This window comes from Danio aesculapii, chromosome 7 (genome assembly GCF_903798145.1).
Source record: "Danio aesculapii chromosome 7, fDanAes4.1, whole genome shotgun sequence".
NCBI classification, from domain to species: Eukaryota; Metazoa; Chordata; class Actinopteri; order Cypriniformes; family Danionidae; genus Danio; species Danio aesculapii.
The window spans coordinates 37,074,255-37,093,512 of NC_079441.1; the positions used below are offsets into that span (position 1 = coordinate 37,074,255).

General features: G+C 37.6%; 1 protein-coding gene across 1 annotated transcript in view; it reads left to right on the plus strand.

The window, feature by feature from the left end:
• lrp3 (low density lipoprotein receptor-related protein 3) overlaps positions 1–18,914 on the plus strand; it is a 29,495-nt gene extending 10,581 nt beyond the window's left edge. The window contains exons 3-8 of the mRNA XM_056461817.1: positions 3,820–4,025; positions 6,412–6,806; positions 9,186–9,407; positions 11,574–12,046; positions 13,753–13,885; positions 17,306–18,914. Of these exons, the coding sequence (XP_056317792.1) occupies positions 3,820–4,025; positions 6,412–6,806; positions 9,186–9,407; positions 11,574–12,046; positions 13,753–13,885; positions 17,306–18,133 (2,257 nt within the window). The 3' untranslated portion in view covers positions 18,134–18,914. The remainder of the gene's footprint in view (positions 1–3,819; positions 4,026–6,411; positions 6,807–9,185; positions 9,408–11,573; positions 12,047–13,752; positions 13,886–17,305) is intronic.
• Positions 18,915–19,258: the final 344 nt, after the last annotated feature.

Below are 19,258 nucleotides of genomic sequence, written 5' to 3' on the forward strand. Positions count from 1 at the left end.
AAAAACAGCCAGACACAGGAAAAGTTTCTTTCCTCAGGCCATCTACCTCATGAACAGTTAATATTCCCCTACTGTGCAATAAGCTTGTAATACTTTCTCATACGCACCTTATAACAATATACAAAGCAATACTTTCTCCATTCGCATTTGTACACAGCACCTTATAACCTGTATATTTATAACAAATCTGTACATACAACTCAACATCCAGATCTTTCTGACTAATTGCATCTGTGTTTAATGTTTATCGTCTTTTTTTCATATTTATTTCGTGTTGTCACTTTATGGACACAGGAAGCGTCTGTTGCCAAAGCAAATTCTTTGTATGTGTGAAGCACACTTGCCAATAAAACTGATTCTGATTCAGATTCTTATTCTGAATACACAACAAGCAGTGCAACTTATACAAGGGTTAGTGGGTGCAAACCCAGTGGCTGTTCTGTAAGCTTCAACTGTTAAGCAGTGCACGGAGATAAAGAGAGGTGTACATGGGCTGTCTTGGCCTCAAGACCAGACAAGCTGCAGCATTCTAGATGATCTGATGAGGTTTAAGGGTGCAAGATGGAGTTCAGCCGGAAGACCATTACAGTTGGCCAGTCTAGAAATTTTCCAGAATTTGGCCCAGAAGTTGCGCAGCATGGTTTGTCAGGAAAGGCATGATTTTTCCTAATGTGGTAAGGTGCAAATCGGCATGACAATGCTGTGTCTGCAATATAAGGACCCAAGAATCCTTATGGAATTAAGGTATAATAGTTGAACGTCCAAGCTGGATGGAGAAATTATGTTTAATACCTGGAGTTGCATCTTTCATTCATGCTGAGATGTCCTCCCGGCAGTGTGAGAGCCGTGCAGCTAGAGTTTATCAGGTTGAAATGGAAAAATAGAGTTGTGTGTCATCAGCATGACAGTAATAAGAGATATCATGTGACTGGACTGAAAATAAAAGGGGACCGACGACTGATCCCTGTAGTTACACCTGTGACCAGCTTATGTGCTTTGGACACCTCTCCCCTCCAGGTAACCCTGAAAGATCTGCTGGGGAGGTAGGACTCCCACCAGCAGAGTGGGGTTCAAGTAATTCCTATTGAGGAGAGGGTGGAAAGGAGACTGAAAATTCACCATATCAAAAGCAGTAGACAGGTATAATAAATGCAGAACTTGAAACCTGCAATCCACAGGACTTTAGCGGTTGATAGTAGTGAAGTCCACAATTTTGAAGCCTGAATTGTTTTCGTCCAACAGGTTATTCTAAGCAAGAAATGTGGAATTATGGTCAAAAACAATCCGTTCCAGTATTTTGGCTATGAAAGAGGGAAGGGGCTCTGCGTAAAGTGCCAGTCTGCAGACAAATGTTCATGATATGTGATTAGCTCTGGAACTGTGGCCTAGGATATGTCCTGCAGAATATATGAGGGGATAGAGTCTAGTGAGCAAGTTGTGGGATGTCCAGAGAGAAGTTTGGATACTTCCGCTGTGAGGAGGGAGGAGGAAAATGTATTTTCTTCTGAAGGTCTGAAGGTTGGGATAGATAGGGACTGATATTTTTTGCAGGTTGTCTGTGAAAATAAAGGGATTTAAATGTCCTCATAAGTTTGCAAGTGTCAAAAGTGCTGTCAATTTTGTTCTGGTAGTATTGAGTTTTGGCAAAATGGAAGTGGGTGGCAAATAATGCGAGTTTTGGTTTATATCTGCAATACTGCTGTTTTGAATTGCTTTAATCATTTTTGAGTTTTCAGTGCAAGTGTTGTATTTTAGGAAACCTGATTATTAATTGCTCCAATCTGAAAATAATGTTTTTCCACTTTCAGTCTTTTACAATTTAACATCAATTCTAAAATAATTCTGTACAAAATTAATAAAATGTTATGTTATGTAATATGAAGCTATTTGGAATTTATAAATTATGTTTGAAAAAAAAATCTGAATATAGACTTGTATAATAATATGCATGTACTGGAACAACACAATGGAATAAGATGATTTGGAGGATTAAATTCTGATGCAAACAAAAACAATAAATGAATAAACGCAAACCTTAGTAAACATGATGCATAATTCATTCAAAATACTCCTCTTCCATAAATATTATGTCAGAAAGTAACTCAACAAATGTGCATGCAAATAAGGTCAGCCATACTGTTAATATTTCAGGTTGTGTCAGAACAGGGTTTGCGCTGGCCTAGGCAGTTGATAAATCTGGCCCACAGAATCATAAATATGGTTTTACTGAAACCAGGGATTTATTCATAACGTCATTATTGCTGTATCAATATCTCATCTGTATCAGCCAGCCAGCCAGATTGTGTTAGATTGGTGGCGCATTTAAATCAGCAACATAAAAAAAAGCATTTAAATGAAGCTGGATAAAAACACTTGTGTGGTCACGGAATATAAAACACTGTGCCGATGCAGCACTGGGTGATAGGTGAAGTGACAGTTCTGCCAGTTGGCCTAAAAGTCTCTGACACTGGCCCCAGGCCTTTGAGTCATCCTGATTGTTGAGCCCAGTCTGAAATATTCAGAAGCTTTGCATAATGTGTGTATGTGTGTTTCATCGACAGCCAAATGAGATTTGAATGATAGTATTTTGATGACTGTACACATAACGATAAACCAAGTGACAGAACATCAGTCCAGGCTTCTGTGTGAGATTGATTTTTAATATAAATGTAATTTTTTTTTTGACTTGATTGTATTTTGTGTTGGGTTTGCATTTGCATTGACAATTCAAACAAAGTCAAGCATTTACTTTGTAAAGTTACACAATATTAACAAGCCAGATCTATGCTCTCTGTATTGGTTAGCTTTACCAATTTTTTTTTATATTAATATTTAGATTTTGGTATAAATTAAGCAGTCAAATAAGACTAAAATCACTCAGTTAAGCATACAATTATCATGTTGAAGTAATAATAAGTCTTGAGCATGTCTGCATCTGCCCACTAAAATGATCATGAAACAACTTCCAGTTATTGTAAAACAAACAGTAGAGGAGACTCTGTATAAGAAGTGAGATTTTAGTGAATTTTAGCAAGCCGCGAGCTAAAAGAAGAGATAAGAAAGACAACAGTCCAGTAGATGTATAATGTTGTTAAGTTATTGCCTGCAAAAAGACCATTCTACTGTAATGCTACTGGATGAAGATTTTATCTCTTGCTCGTAAATGTGTGTGTGCGCATGTGTGCACTCTGATCGCAATTCTGTACTTAATCTAATGTAATAATACTTGCACTGAACATATTCTCTCTCTTTTGTTTCTGATCTTCTAGTCCTTGTTGGTATAGCTAAAATGGTATTCATGTTACATGGAAACAATAGACAAAGGAAAATCTGTGTGTATTATTAAAGTATGTTTTGTTTTTTGACAGCAAAAAATCGACAAATAAAAGTACAATTAACAAAAGTATAAATATTGTACTAATCACATGAGTATAAGAGAAGTAAACAGAGATCTTTATGGATCTTTAAGACTTATGGAAGTCTTTTTTGTTTGTTTGTTTTTTACTTACTCATAGTTCACAGCAAAAAAGCGTGAGCCCTTGACTTCCATAGTTTTTCCCCTTCTGTGGAAGTCAGAGGTTACCAACATTCTTCAAAATCTCTTCTTTTGTTTTAAACAGAAAAAAGAAAGCAAATGGCAGGTAAATGATGATAGAATTTCAACGGTTAACTATCTCAATCATTTGACATTTTCATTAATGTTCTATTCACCAACTAATTTGATGTGTCTGTCTTCATTTGGTGATGCTATTCTAAAAGTTTTCATAAGTGTAAGAGCTCCAGCCTGTGCGTTAATCAGCATGTGTTTACTGTGTCCAGTTTTCACAGTTTTGACCTGGAGGACACGGGGGATTGCAGGGGGGACTGGCTGCTGCTCGGCCCTACATGGAAAGCTGAGTATCGCCTCTGTGGGTCTGTTCTTCCTCCTCCCTTCATCTCCTCCAGAGGACGAGTCTGGGTTTACTTCCACTCTCACTCCAACAGCTCCGGTCAGGCACAGGGCTTTAGAATGTCCTACATACGAGGTGAGAGTTCAGACGGGGATATCTTCCTTTAGAGTCCACCAATAAATGGCATTATTAACTAATGTTTGCCAGTTTAAAGTGGCTATTTATTCACTCTCGAGTTTAAAACACATTTCTCTAATTTGTCATGTTTCTAAAATGTTTATACTGATCTTTTTTTGTTTAAAGGGGGCCTATTATGGGGTTTAAATACAGTTATGTGGCAACAGTGTGTGAATATAGCCAACCTCTAATGGTAAACATTAGTTAATTCTAATTTTGATAATCACACTTCATTAAAACAGCCTGCAGAATTAACACTCTCCCTTTGTACATGTTATCAGAGGAGGAAAGCCCCGCTCATTAGTGACAATCTCTCCCTCATTAGCATAAACATCCCTGAGTGAAAAGCAGCTGTCCTGAGTGAGAAGAGTTTTAACCTGCTGAAGAATAATGCCAACGACTAAGCAGATTATCTTCAGCAGGTCAAAACTCCAATAGCAGACAGCTGCTTCTCACTCAGGGCTGTTTATGCAAATGAGGGAGAGATTTAAATCTGTCACTATGCTGATGCACAGGTTTTTGTAGCTCCATCCTCTTTTGAAAAGAGCACAATCTTATTTGAATTTAAAGCCACAGTCACCAAAACCACACAATTTGGATCAAAGCATAATAGGGGCAGTTTCAATGAGTTATAAAACATTATTTGTGGGGTATTTTGAGCTGAAACTTCACATACACACTCTAGAGACATCACAGACTCATTTTACATCTTATAAAAAGGGGCATAATAGGTACACTTTAAATAAAGTGTGTTATTAAAAGTACTTGTGCCTGATATTCCAGTTTAATATAATATCAGTTGCAGTATGTGCTCCTACCTAAGACAATGCTGGGTTATTTAAGGTAACTGTATGAGTTAAGGTAAGGTTAAAGGGTTGGCTTAGGGTTAGTACCTACAGTAATTATTGCCTAGTATGTGCACTGTAATGTGCACTGCACTGTTGAACTGTAAATTAAAGTGCTATCTTGATAAGTGTGTAAAAATATGTTATTTCCTTTTTTTCTTCTGCCATTTGCTCAAATTTAATTTATGGGCCATATGGGCTGGGCGATATGGCAAAAAAAATTACCACGATACTTCAGTCGATATCGATTATCATGATAAATGTCAAATCTTTAAATCGATCAATTTTAAAGGATTTTCAGCATGCCAATCCCTTTGTGCAGATGATTTAAGACATTTTGTAAAATGTTTTAGCTCTCTTACAATATAAATAAAAAATAATAAACAAAAGAACAATCTTAATCTTGTTCTTAATCTAGTTTACTGTTTAAGTTTTCAACAACAAATAAATTACCCTACAAGTTACTGTAGATTATTGTTCAACATCAGGAAAAAAAGGTAAAACAGGTTTGGAACAAGTAAAAGGTAAGATAATGGTCACAGAATCTTTAGTTTTGGATGAACTATCCTTTTAATGGCGAGTGTGGTGAATTTAGGGTGAAATATCCTTTAATATGTGACCCTCATGCAGATAAATGTGGGGTTAAGAGTGTAAGAGAGGAAAGTGCTGACAAAGAGCTTTTTTCACTTAGTGCTGTTGTAAAATAAAACGAGGGAAAAATGTTTTTGTATGCTTGTGCACATTTAAAACTGATGCCTGGCAGTGTACCAAATAGCACTGCTTATTGTGTGTCTTGTGATCTGAATGCAAAAAAAGTAGAATTTGTATGAAAAGTATGATTTTTAAAACTTCATTCATTTATTTAGTCCTGATTTTGAACTATTATAAAATACAACTTTTATTAACATGCATAAAAATGTCCTCTATTCCAACAACATGTCTGTGTTTCACATGTCTGTGCACATTCAGTTGTGCTCTTGCATTAGAAAGCAGCTAAATCACGCAGAGGCATATAGATTTACTGTAAGCACAGATTGACCAGGCAAATGCAGTCTTAGCAGATCAATAGCATATGGCAATAGAGCCATGATGAAACGCTAATGCTCTGCAGCACTTGTTACATAATATGCCACAAAACTGATGTGCGTATTTAGATTGCACTAGCATCAGTGTGAGTTTGACAGATCTCCGCTGTTAATTATTTAGTTAGATCTGATCTGTAGCTAATGAAGATGAAGGAGAAAATTAGCTGTTATTACTCAACTCCACGGGGTATGTGTGCGTGTGTGAGTGAGAGAGAGGGGTGAAATGCTGTGTTTGTGCGTTTTCCTGAGAGGTGCAGTTGAATCAATAATTCTGAACGGCTGTGTTTGTTAAGCTGTCAGGAGGCAAACACCATCTGCAGAGTGGCTAGATTTGATTGGTGTGTCTCAGCAAAGTGTCAGTGTTTATGTGTGCAAAAGACTCACTCATTTCTCTTTTTTTTTTTTTCTTGTTAGGTCGTCTGGGTCAGAGTAGCTGTGAGAATGATGAATATTTATGTGGAAACGGCAAGTGTGTTCCACGTTCATGGCGCTGTAATGGATTGGATGAATGTGGAGATAATACAGATGAAAGGAGCTGTGTCGCCCCACCAACACCCGCCCGGGTGAGCCTGTGTCCAGCGGGTACCTTACAATGCTCGGATGTCCAGTCTACCCGTTGCCTACCAGGGTCTTTGCGCTGTAATGGAGCCCGGGACTGTCCTGACGGATCCGACGAGGCCCGCTGCCCTGACACGTCCTGTGGAAAACGCTTGGTCAACTTCTACGGGACATTTGCTTCACCTGATTTCTTCCGTCCGAACAGGAGCACCGGCACAGATCTTCACTGCACGTGGTTCCTGGACACAAAAGTATGACAAGAAACTCAGTCAATCACATTTGACACATTTCTGTAAGGCAACAGCCTTTGGTTAAATTCTTTTTTCAGACACTGAATCATTGCAATTTTTCATTCATTCATTCATTTATTTTTCTTCGGCTTAGTCCCTTTATTCATCAGAAGTCGACACAGCGGAATGAACCGCCAACTTATCCAGTATATGTTTTACACAGCAGATGCCCTTCCATCTGCAACCCAGCACTGGGAAACATCCATACACACCCTATCACACGCTTACACTACGGACTATTTAGTTTATTCAATTCACCTATAGTGCATGTCTTTAGACTGTGGGGAAAACTGGAGCACCCGAAGGAAACCCAGAAACCCCAGAAATGCCAACTGACCTTCTTGCTGTGAGGCAACAGTGCTAACCATTGAGCCACCATGTGTAATAACAAAATTATTACAGTAATGGCAAAAAGTGATGTCTGTTTTGTTATGGTGATGTATATTTATGTTTCCTGACTCGCTCCTCTAAAACACCCCAAAGTGGCTCAATAATATTTATAACTGGTGACTGTGCTGGACATGGGAGATGTTCAATCACACTTTCATATTTATTAAACCACTTTGTGACCAGTCTTGTTGTGTGCATTGGTGCATTATCATCCTGATACATGGCACTGCCTTCAGGATACAATGTTTGAACAACTGGGTGCACATGGTCCTCCAGAATGGTTCGGTAGTCCATGGCAGTGACACGCCCATCTAGCACAAGTATTGGGCCTAGGGAATGCCACGATATTTCAGCCTGAATTATCAATCATCCACTCTCATTCTTCACTATTTGAAGGCAACAGTCTGGGTGTTCTGCTTTTTGGGAGCTTTTCCACACCGTAACTCTCTCTGATGTGGGAAAGCCAGTGAAGGTGGACTCATCAGAGAACAATACAAGTTTTCCTCTTCCCAGTATGACATGTTCTTTGTATTTTGATATGTTAATTGACACTCTTGACATCACTTTCGGCCACTGGGGACTGGTTGTCTTTAAAAAAAGTTTCAAAGTCATTTTATTTTAATATTCCCTAGTGAAGTTGTAATAGTTGTGGTTCATGCAATCACACAGTTGTGCTCTGACCCACAGAACAAACAGTCAGTGAGTACATTTACATGGACACCAATAATCCGATTTTATTATGATTAAGACAATACTCTGATTAAGAGTCGACCATGTAAACAGTGATTTTTGACTACCTTAATCAGACTAAAGTCATAATCGAGCTAAACAGAAATCGGATTAAAACATGTAGAGTATTCTGATTTTAGTCACATTTTTGAAGTACAGTACAGTCACGTGAACACCGCAATCAAACTATTACTGTTGTGTAGGATTTTCGCTGCATTTTCCGACAGGATAGTCTATACACACACGGCTATTTGACTCTATTCTCTGCACCTACTGAGTCAGTAAAGGACCACAGACATCCTCATCGTGAAATGCGGAGATTTTTTCCCATGCGGCGTGCGGTATCAAACTCCATTCAAACTACACTCTTCCAGCAGTTCATACTCGCATCCAATATCTCATTTGTCAGAGGGGGCATGCATGAAATGTTTCTGAATGAACGTAAAAGTGCCAAACTGCAATTAAAGTCGACAAATTAAAAATGAAACACCCGAAATTACATGAAACTCTGGAGGAAATGTGGATAACATGGTGACACAATGACGTTAATTGAATGATGTGCTATAACATGTAAAACAAGAACATGAAAGGAACATTCAGAAAGCATCTCATGTAAACACCTTAATCATATTATTGTCTTATTCAGATTAAGGCAAATGATTTGATTACTGATGTCTATGTAAACGTAGTGATTGCTTAAATGAGGTGGTCTCAGCCTGCTTGAAAATTTTGCATGTCATTAGAAGCAATCTGATCCGACAGACCAGGCTTTATTGCAGTATAAAGTTACTACATACATTCCATGAAAAAAAATCTAAGTAGTTTAGTCTCTCAGAATGAATTGTGGGTTAACCTGCTGCAAAGATGTCTACATCTGGTGACCATTTTTTCAGAACAACTGTACAAAACACAAAAGTACAGACATATCCTTGACTGTTGTGCAAAATGATAAAATAATAAAATGACAGCTACAAAGAAAGTCAAAAGCACACAAATCCACTGCCATGATATGGGTGGAATCACAGAACATAAACACTGCAATGAGAGTTTATTTGCACATGGCAAATTTTGGTCCCTTTAGAAATAATAAATAAATTGTAACAGTTTTAATCCACTTTAAAATGCACTTAGTTCTGTTCTAATTTAAACTGATTCTGGCCTGCAGTTTAATAATTATGACTGAATTAATTAAGAGTGTTCTGCTTGACTGTTTTGCTTCAGGACCCGAAGCCGCTGGTGCTGCAGGTTGATCTACAGCTGGGTGTTGGAGACTCTGTGCGGGTTTATGATGGTTTGGGAGAGCAGGCAGAACGGCTGCTGCAGAGCCTTTCTCACCATAATAACCACAGACGAGCCCTGCTGGAGTCTTCCCAGGGCCAGATGAGCATCTTCTACCATGCTAAACCACACAGCCCTGGACATGGATTCAATGCCACATATCAGGTATCTCATTCTCATATGCTTTCTGGGTTAAGAAAATGAAAAGTTAACTCGCACTGAAGTGGTTCCAAAACTGGATGAGATTTAAAAGAGAAAGGTTTGGAGAACATCTGCAACCAGCCAGTTGACACTAGCCACTGACTTCCACGGTAAAAATACTATGAAAGTCAATGGCTGTCAGCTGGTACCATCATTATTCAAAATGTCTTCAAAGAATCTTCTTTTGTGTTCAACAGAAACTCATACAGGTTTGGATGATGACAGAACGTTCATTCGAGGTGAACTATACTTCACTCGCTCCTGTTTTAAAATCTGCCTTGTTTGAGTATTTCCCCCTTCAGTACTGTACAAGCTTGTTTTTAGGCTCAGTTTGAAAATATTATGATGATCTTTCTGTGTTTATAAGCTTGCATGGACTTCACAACAAACTAGAAAACACTTTCACCTTTCACTTTCATTTCTAATATCATTGATTGACTATGTGCAACGTGGTTATAGGGGAATAGAGGTGTTTTGTAACATTTCCACCTAAAAACCTTTTTTAACAGCATTGTAAACTGATTTCAAGTACTTTATTGTCATTCACATGTATGTATACACAGAATGAAATTTCGTAGCATTGGCTTTACAGTTCCAATTAAAATAATCCTAAACAATAAATAGTATAATATAACAAAAAAGACATATACATAGCAGCTGACTGATCCTCATCTTCAGACGGATCTGCACTGCAAACCACAATAGTGCATACAAGTTTTAAAGTAAAAAAGAAAAAACATATGAGAGCGCACAGAGAATGATGCATCTTATTCATTTTATAGTACATTTATTCACAAAAAGTACAAATTAAACTGAAGTGTTAGTATAAACTTTAACTGTATTATTTTATAAAAGGCTTTTTAAAATTAAATTTTATTTCCTGTTGTTTTTACTTCAAATTCATCAAAGAATTCTGTCAATGTTGATCAAATGTAGGTTTTTAGTCACACCTGGGTTATTGTGATTTTCTGAAAACCTCAGTCAGGCTCCCTCTTGATAATTATAAGTCAGATTTTTGCTTTGGGTGGTTTTGGAGTGCATGTAGAAGTGCTATTCAAAGGTTTGAGGTCCGTCTGTTTTTTTAAATGATAATGAAGGTTTGAGTTGCAAAAGGTTGTTTATATAGTAGGATGACCTCTTATAAGCAAACAGATAAACAGAAATGAATAATATTTGAGTATACTTGTGAGAATAAAAAAAAAGATTTGATCCAAAGATTACAGCTTTAGTAAGCATAAGAGGCTTTTTTTATTCTTACTAAATTCTGGGTTTGCTGAAACTGTAGGGATAATTTACAGTTTGAACCCCAAAATGACCAGATTCAATTAAAAAGGAAGTTTTCTGAAGATAGTTTGCAGTTTCAGCAGCAGAAGCCAACTTCAACACTAGTTCGTAGGCTGCTTCACTTACAATCTCAAAACAACATCAATTATGCTCTTACATAACGTCATTAACTGAACATATAGCTGTTTTAACCTGATTGGTTAAAACAGATAGACTAAGAAAATTTCCATGTGGGTGCGAGCGTACAATTCTGAACAATATCTCAATATCTCAAGCATATAACCGCCACTAGGCTGTTCAGAGCTGACCCCAGACCTGATAAATGATCCACAAATGAATAGAACACACGCACACACACACACACACACACACACACACACACACACACACACACACACACACACACACACACACTCACACACAAAGTACAATCTGTTTCTTACCCAAGGCTGAGTGTACTCTCAGCAACTGGTAGCTCACATACAAAGGAATTAACTTTAAACGATTTAACAGATAAAATGGCAAATAACCCAGGAAACAGTTGTTTCAGATTCTTCAATAGTCCAGGTCCACTCAAGAGGTCTCTATGACCTCTGACACGTCTGGGTAGATCCTGAGGAAACAAATCATTTGGCATACAGAAAAAGCAATGACACAAATATTATTCGAGTTTTACTCTGAAGTAGGAAGACACTAAGGTCATCATATAGGCTCTTAAACATTCAACTTTATTAATAATCATAAAGACATATAAGAATTTATATGAGTTACTCCATCCTGGAGCGGACATTCATCCGAAAACCCACGCCCACTGTGCCACTGATCAAGTTAATGCTCTGTTTGCAGGTGAAGGGCTACTGTTTTCCCGGGGAGCATCCGTGTGGCACAGATGAGGGCTGCTACTCTGATCTGCAGCGCTGTGACGGATACTGGCATTGTCCTGGTGGTCGAGATGAGGAGGCCTGCCCGCTGTGCCAGCCGGGTGAGTACCCCTGCGAGGGCGGCAGCGGGGCATGTTACTCCGCTTCTGAGAGGTGTAACAATCAGAAGAAGTGTCCCGACGGCTCCGATGAGAAGAACTGCTTTGACTGCCAGCCTGGAAACTTCCACTGCGGAACCAACCTGTGCATCTTTGAGACGTGGCGCTGCGACGGGCAGGAGGACTGTATGGACGGCAGTGATGAAAGAGACTGTCTGGCGTCTGTGCCCAGGAAGGTGATCACAGCGGCTCTGATTGGCAGTTTGGTCTGTGGGCTGCTGCTGGTCATTGCACTGGGTTGTGCCTTTAAACTCTACTCGCTCAGGACAAGAGAGTACAGGTGAAGACTTCTCCATCATCCTGTCTGAAATAAAACCCAAAAGCCAGATCAAATCAGGAAATGTAGATTAAATCCATTTTCTTTTACTTTACAGGATGCTTTATATTAATCATTATTTTCATTCTTTTATTCATTCATTCATTCTTTTTTCTTCTGCTTAGTCTCTGTATTAATCAGGGATCACCACAGCCTAATGAACCGCCAACTTATCCAGCATATGTTTTACACAGAGGATGCCCTTCCAGCTGCAACCCAGTACTGGGAAACATCCATACACTCTCATTCACACTCATACACTACTGCCAATTTAGTCTAATCAATTGACCTAAAGCACCTGTCTTTGGACTGTGGGTGAAACTGGAGCACCCGTTCTTTCTTTTAATCACTATTATTATTATTATTATTATTATATCTTAATTGTCTTAATATATTAATATATACGTGAAAACCCAAAGCCAGATCAAATGAGGAAATGTAGATTAAATCTATTTTTTTTTTTACTTCATAGGATGCTTTACTTTAATCATTTGGGTTTTTTTTCTTCTTTTTTATTATTATTATTATTATTATTTTCACTTATTATTATTATTATTATTATTATTATTATTATTATTATTACAAAATAATATCTAAATACTGATACAAATTCTCTATATGAAGTGCTACGCAGTGTACACTACTAGTGATCATACTACTTTTGAGTCTTTGATATTTTTACAGAAGGAAATTTGCTAAATATGTTCATGTAACATGATCTTTACTTAATATTCTAATGATTTTTGGCACAAAACAGAAATCAGTCATTTTGACCAATACAATCTATACTTAGTCTTTGCTAAAATGATACTCTGGTTTTGTGGTCAAGGGTCAGATTTTTATTTGACAGTCATAATGCAAAATACTTTTTGTATTGATTTTTTTTACTCCACTTCTTTTTGGTTTTTAAAAGAATTTTTTTATGCTCACCAAGTCTGTGTTCATCTGATCATATATATATATATACAGAAAAAAAAATATTGTGATATTTTGTTCTAATAACTATAACTATTATAACTGTTATTATAATATATTATAACTATTAACTATTGACTGCATTTTCAGCATCATCCCTCCAGTCCTCCACGGCACATGAATCTTTAGCCATTCAGAAATGTTGATGTAATATTTTTGGGGAAACCATCTGACATTTTTCAGAATACTTTCATGGAAATACATAAAAAAATAGTAGTGTAGTAGTGTAATGCTATTTACATAAAAATACGTACATGAGCTTTGATTTTGTCTCATATTTAGACAAACACACATAGCCAGTGAGACACAAAAGAGTGCTTTAATCTTGAAACCTATTACTCAAAGCTAGAAATATCTTCTCCAAGAGAGAAAGAAAGACAAGTGGGGGATGATTCACTTTCTCATATCTCTTTAAGCGTAATTGGATGTGCAGTAATGACCCACATGATGCTCTAGTGGTGACGCACAGTTTTTCTCCAGTTAGCCTTGTAAAGACACAGCAGGACCCTGAAATACCTGCACTTCATCAAACTGTCAGAGATGTGCTGGCTAAGTAACAGCTACTGGAATGCTCTTGAGAGAATGCCTGTGAATCACTTCAATTTCATACAAAGTCACAGTTTCTGTTACAGCTTTAAGCAAGATCAGTCAGCATCTTTATAAAACAGCTCTTGTTATCTTCCTCTTTCTCATAGAGCTTTTGAAACCCAGATGACCAGGCTAGAGGCGGAGTTTGTTCAGAGGGAAGCTCCGCCCTCATATGGTCAGCTGATTGCTCAAGGTCTCATTCCTCCAGTGGACGACTTCCCAGTCTACAACCCCACACAGGTGTGTGTCATTGGTTTACAGCTGAGCTAGCAAACAGGATCGCAGTTCAGGTTCTAGTTTAAGTACATTCATTCATTTATTCATTCTTTCATTTTCCTTCGGCTTAGTTCCTTTATTCATAAGGTGTCGCCACAGGTGAATGAATCGTGAACTTATCTAGCATATGTTTTACACAGAGGATGCCCTTCCATCTGCAACCATGGGAGTACTGGAAAACATCCATGCACACTCTATCACACACATACACTACGGCCAATTTAGTTTATTAAATTTACCTGTAGTGCACGTCTTTGCAATGTGGGGGAAACTGGAGCACCCAAAGAAAACCCATGAGAAAATGAGAACTCCACACAAAAATGCCAGCCCGGACTCGAACCAGCAACCTTCTTGCTGTGAGGCGACAGTGCTAACCACAGTGCCACCATGTTGCCCCTAGTTTAAGTACAATTAAAATAAAGCAACTCTTATAACTGCATAAAATGTAGTTTTTATTTATAAAAGGATGGCAAATGTTGAATAATGGTTTGAAAGTTCAGAGAAAATTGATGTTTTGGATATTTTTTGTTTAATTTAAATATAAATTCTTACTTTTATCTTTATATTTAATATGTTTATTTTGGCTATTGTATATTTTATTATCATATTTAATGCATTTATAGACCAGGGTAAAACAGTTTTACTTTTAATTAGGCCTGTCACAATAATCAATATGTTGACTTTTCGCACAACACATAGACATGACCTTAGTCATTTTTGGTGATGCAATATATACCACCATTACATGAAAACCAATTCTAGCAACACTTTAGCTGATTGTACAACATCTCTATCTATAGGAGGTGTCAGTATGGTTAAAAAAACACTATAGCATTTACTAAAAATGACTTTAGTATATTCTCATGTGGGTGCCTGACAGCTGAAATAGATCTGGTAGCAGATATCGCAGCCTCTATTATGTTTTTACCTTGCACATTTTTTGTTAACATTTATTATTATATATTTAGGGTATGTGTTTTCACATTCTGATTTCAGTGTCTAATTATTAAAATGTCTATAATTGAATCAAATATTCTTAAGAATAAAATATTATATGTCCTTTGGAAGAGTGTTCTTGCATTGTGATGCTATTATATTGTCATTCTGGCATTATATAATTAGTGGCATCAAATGGCCTTTAAATGACAATCATAACATTTATCGCATTATATTTTGGTGCAATGTATCGTATGACAGAAAATAGATATCATGACAGGCCTACATTTAATACCAGTTTTAATTCCACTTCTTATTACTGTGGGTTGTGGCCATTTCAGATTTCATCTTATGAACTTCAAGCAATACTTCACCCCAAAATAAATCATATTTGCTTTTAATTTACTCACCCTCAAGCCATCTTGTGGCTTTTTTAATTCAGTAGAACATGTCTGGTGAACTGTCGCTCACTTTTCTGTCAATCCTTAAATTTTGTGAACATTTAGTGAACTGTTTATCTTAAAAATAATAGTATCAATAGTAATATGGGCAGCTGTGGCCTAATGGTTAGAGAGTTGGACTTGCAATGCAAAGGTTGTAGGCTCGAGTCCCAGTACCATGGTTTTGTGGTGTGAATATCCACCTCAATACCACAGCTTGAGCAAGGCACCCAACTGTTCCCCAGATGTAAGTTGCTTTGGATAAAAACATCTGCTAAATGCATACATGTAAATGTAATATTAATAACAATAATAAGTCAAAGGTCTTTAAAAACTACAATGTTTTCCACACTAAATCACCTTTTATTATGTATAATCTTATTAATCTTTGTTCATCTCACTTTATCTCTGTTGCCACCATTGATAAATTCTTAGCTGAAATGTTAAATGACATTTGTTTATAATAGAATGCATATCAATGGCTCAAGTCTCATACATTTGCTAAAATATTTTGGGATCAGCATGAGAAAATCTGACAAGACTGGAAACTGTGGTTTTGTTGTTGTTGCATTTCCACATCATTTGCACCCATTTTTTTTAATTCAGCGGCCTGTCAAATACTTCTTACTTAAAATACAGATGTGTGCATCATGTGCTTAATAAATCTGTATACATGGCTGCTGTAGAGTATCTTGCTAAATGACTGACAGTTATTTAAGAGTTATTTGAGGGTCAGCTTGTCTTATTGTCTAAATAAGGGATGCCCAAACTTTTTTCTTATGAAGGACCAAAATACAAACTTCATTGAGGGCTGAGGGCCGAAGGTAAATACAGCAAACTGTATTACATTAAAGTTGCCATGAGTAATTTCCTAATTTATTTTACTAATATAAAAAAAGGAATTATTGCTTTATACGTACTAATATATGAACTAATGCAGTATAATTAAACAATAATATATATAATTATTATATAAATAACGTATTAGAGTAAAAACAAAAAAAATCCCATTTATTACGCAATGGAGTTCAATGCCAAATACACAAGTTGAGCTTTTGCATTGATTTGCTCACGATGTTTTGTGCATTGTCCTCTATCCGCCATGACACAGTATTTACTCTTTTATTAATCTGATTCATTTACAACATTTCATTCAAACATTCAGTTTCAGTTTGCTTTTTTGTAGCTCAACTCAACAGTAAAACAAACAAACAAACAAAAAAAGTTTACGTTAAATTCAATATGACGATCTCTGTTAAAGACATTCTCTCCAATGCTCCCAATCATTGACTTTCTCTTCTCAGATGGAATGGTGGACCAAATCAAAGGTCACCGTGGGCCAACTTTGGCCCTAGTTTGGACATCTCTGGTATAAATCCTGGCTCAGACTACAGGAGTATTTAAATCCTTGTTAGTTATGAAATCCGGTTGCATCATTCACACGAGGAGAATCTTCAGACATTTTCTTTGTGTGTGTGTGTGTGTGTGTGTGTGTGTGTGCGCGTGTGTGTGCGTGTGTGTGTGTGTGTGTGTGTGTGTGTATGTATATGTATATGTATATGTATATGTATATGTATATATATATATACACACACACACACACACACACACAGTTTTTTTACAGGATTTGTATTTTTAGATTCTGTCTCTCTCAGTGGAATTGCACTTATGCTGAAAATTTAAGACCCCTCCATAATTTCTAAGTAGGAGATCTTGAAAAATCACAGGGTGATCAAATACTTATTGACCTCACTGTATGTATATATATATATATATATATATACACATACACACACACACACACACACACACACACACACCTATATATACTATACTATATATATGTGTGTGTGTGTGTACATATATAAATTCTGATTGTCAGGAGGGCTCAATGATGGATAAACTGGCTTAAGTTTGTGTTATCTCTCTCTCTCTCTCTCTCTCTCTCTCTCTCTCTCTCTCTCTCTCTCTCTCTCTCTCTCTCTCTCTTTCTCTCTCTCTTTTTTAGGCGTCTGTTCTGCAGAATCTCCGTTCGGCTATGCGGAGACAGATTCGCCGTCACTCATCCCGTCGCTCCTCTTCACGCCGTCGGCTTGGACGCCTGTGGAATCGACTGTTTCACCGCGGCTCTCGAGTACGGGGTCAAATCCCTCTCCTCACACCTCCAGGTCACACACATGCAAACACACACCCCGAGCTGAGCCTCCACAGCTACAACACAGCAGACAACAGTGTTCGAGAGTCACCAGAGACAACGGGACAGACTCCGCCGTCATGTTCTGCGGTGGCGCTGGGTTTGGCATTACAAGCCCACAATGAGGCCTTATGCCTGCCTGACAGAGAGTCTCCAGCGTCTCCTCTCTCTCTGCCCTCACCAAACTCACTCCACTCCACCTCTGACACCCTGGAGGACGAAGATGACGAAGACGACAGGAGTTCAGCTGGAAAACAGGGCATTTCAGCAAAACATAAAGACGCTGACAGTCCTCCTGGACCCTCGGAAAGGCCCAAACGCAGCACAAGCGGCTCAAGGTCATCAAGACGGCTGGTGCAGGAACTGGCTGCGGAGCTCAGAGGAGTCTCTCTCCTACGCTACACGTCTGTGGGCATTTCTCCTCTTTCTTCCCCAGAGTCGCCCACGTCCTCCAGCGGTCAGTCTGAGGAGCAGAGAAGCTGTCCTGCTTTCAGAAAAGCACACAAGAACTCGCTCGCTGATGATCGTGGACACAGCAGGGAATCTTCAGGTGTGGAAGATGTTCCCGGTGACTCGATCAGGCTCTGCAGACTCACAGCTAGCGAGGAAGAGGAGGATGATGATGCTCTGTTAGTGCACTGAGAAGCCTTTATCACCTTCCCTGTTTTGTGCCAACACAGTGAGCCATAGCAGGTTCAGCCAACAGCCTTCCATCCAGAGTCAGGAGTTCTGTTCACATGTTCAGCTATCTGTCTTTTTAAGTGTACTTGGCTCAGTGTGTACAGAAATATTTGAAGTATTTATTTAGTACCTTTTAAGCATCGCATCACTTTTGTTTGTCTTTTGGGTTTATTTTTGGAGAATGTCAGAACACTGAGGCTGAATGAAGCTAGAGTTTTAAAAGGCAAATTATTGATTCAGACAGACTGAGATTGATCTTTTAAAGGTCATGTACACAAAAGTTCAAAAGTCTGGGGTTAAAACGATTCTTATTTTCATGAAGCTTTTTTTTCACTGGTAAGGATGCATTGCATTGATTTAAAAGAGTGACTGTAGAGAATTCGGAACCTTTTTTCATGAAAATATTGAACGAAAAAATTAATTAATAATGGTTCTTGAGCATCAAGTCATTATATTACCTCGGCTTCAAATAAATAATGACTGTGCACTCATATTAGTTGCGAATGGCAGAAATTGCAGCATGCAAGATGGTGTAACAGTCCCACTTTCTAAATAATTCATCATAAGCTTGGTGAATTGCTTTGAAGTTTCAGCTGTTTTTGCATAACTGAAACAGTCGACGGAGAGACGTCTCAAAAATGGCCAATGAACAAAACTACTTGTCTTCACCCTTCATTTGTTTCAAGACAAAAGCAGATATTTTGAAGAAAGATGGAAACCTGTAACTATTGTCTTCCATAATATATATTTTTTTCTACTATTGAAGACAATGGTTACAGGTTTTCATCTTTCTTCTTGATTTTCTTTTGTGTTTAACAGAAGGAATAAACTTAAAAACGTTAGAAAGAAAATAGAGTAATAGTGAGTAAACTTACATTTTTTGGGTGAACTATCCCTTTAATGGGACTTTGATATTAATAAATTCTAAAAGATGTGACACTGAAGACTGCATTAATGGCTACTAACAATCAGCTTTGACATCACAGGAATAAAATTAATTTGAATAGATTTTTTAAATATAAAAATAAAATAAAATTGTTAGTACTCATTGTCATGCATTTTTGATCAAGTAATATAGTCTTGGTG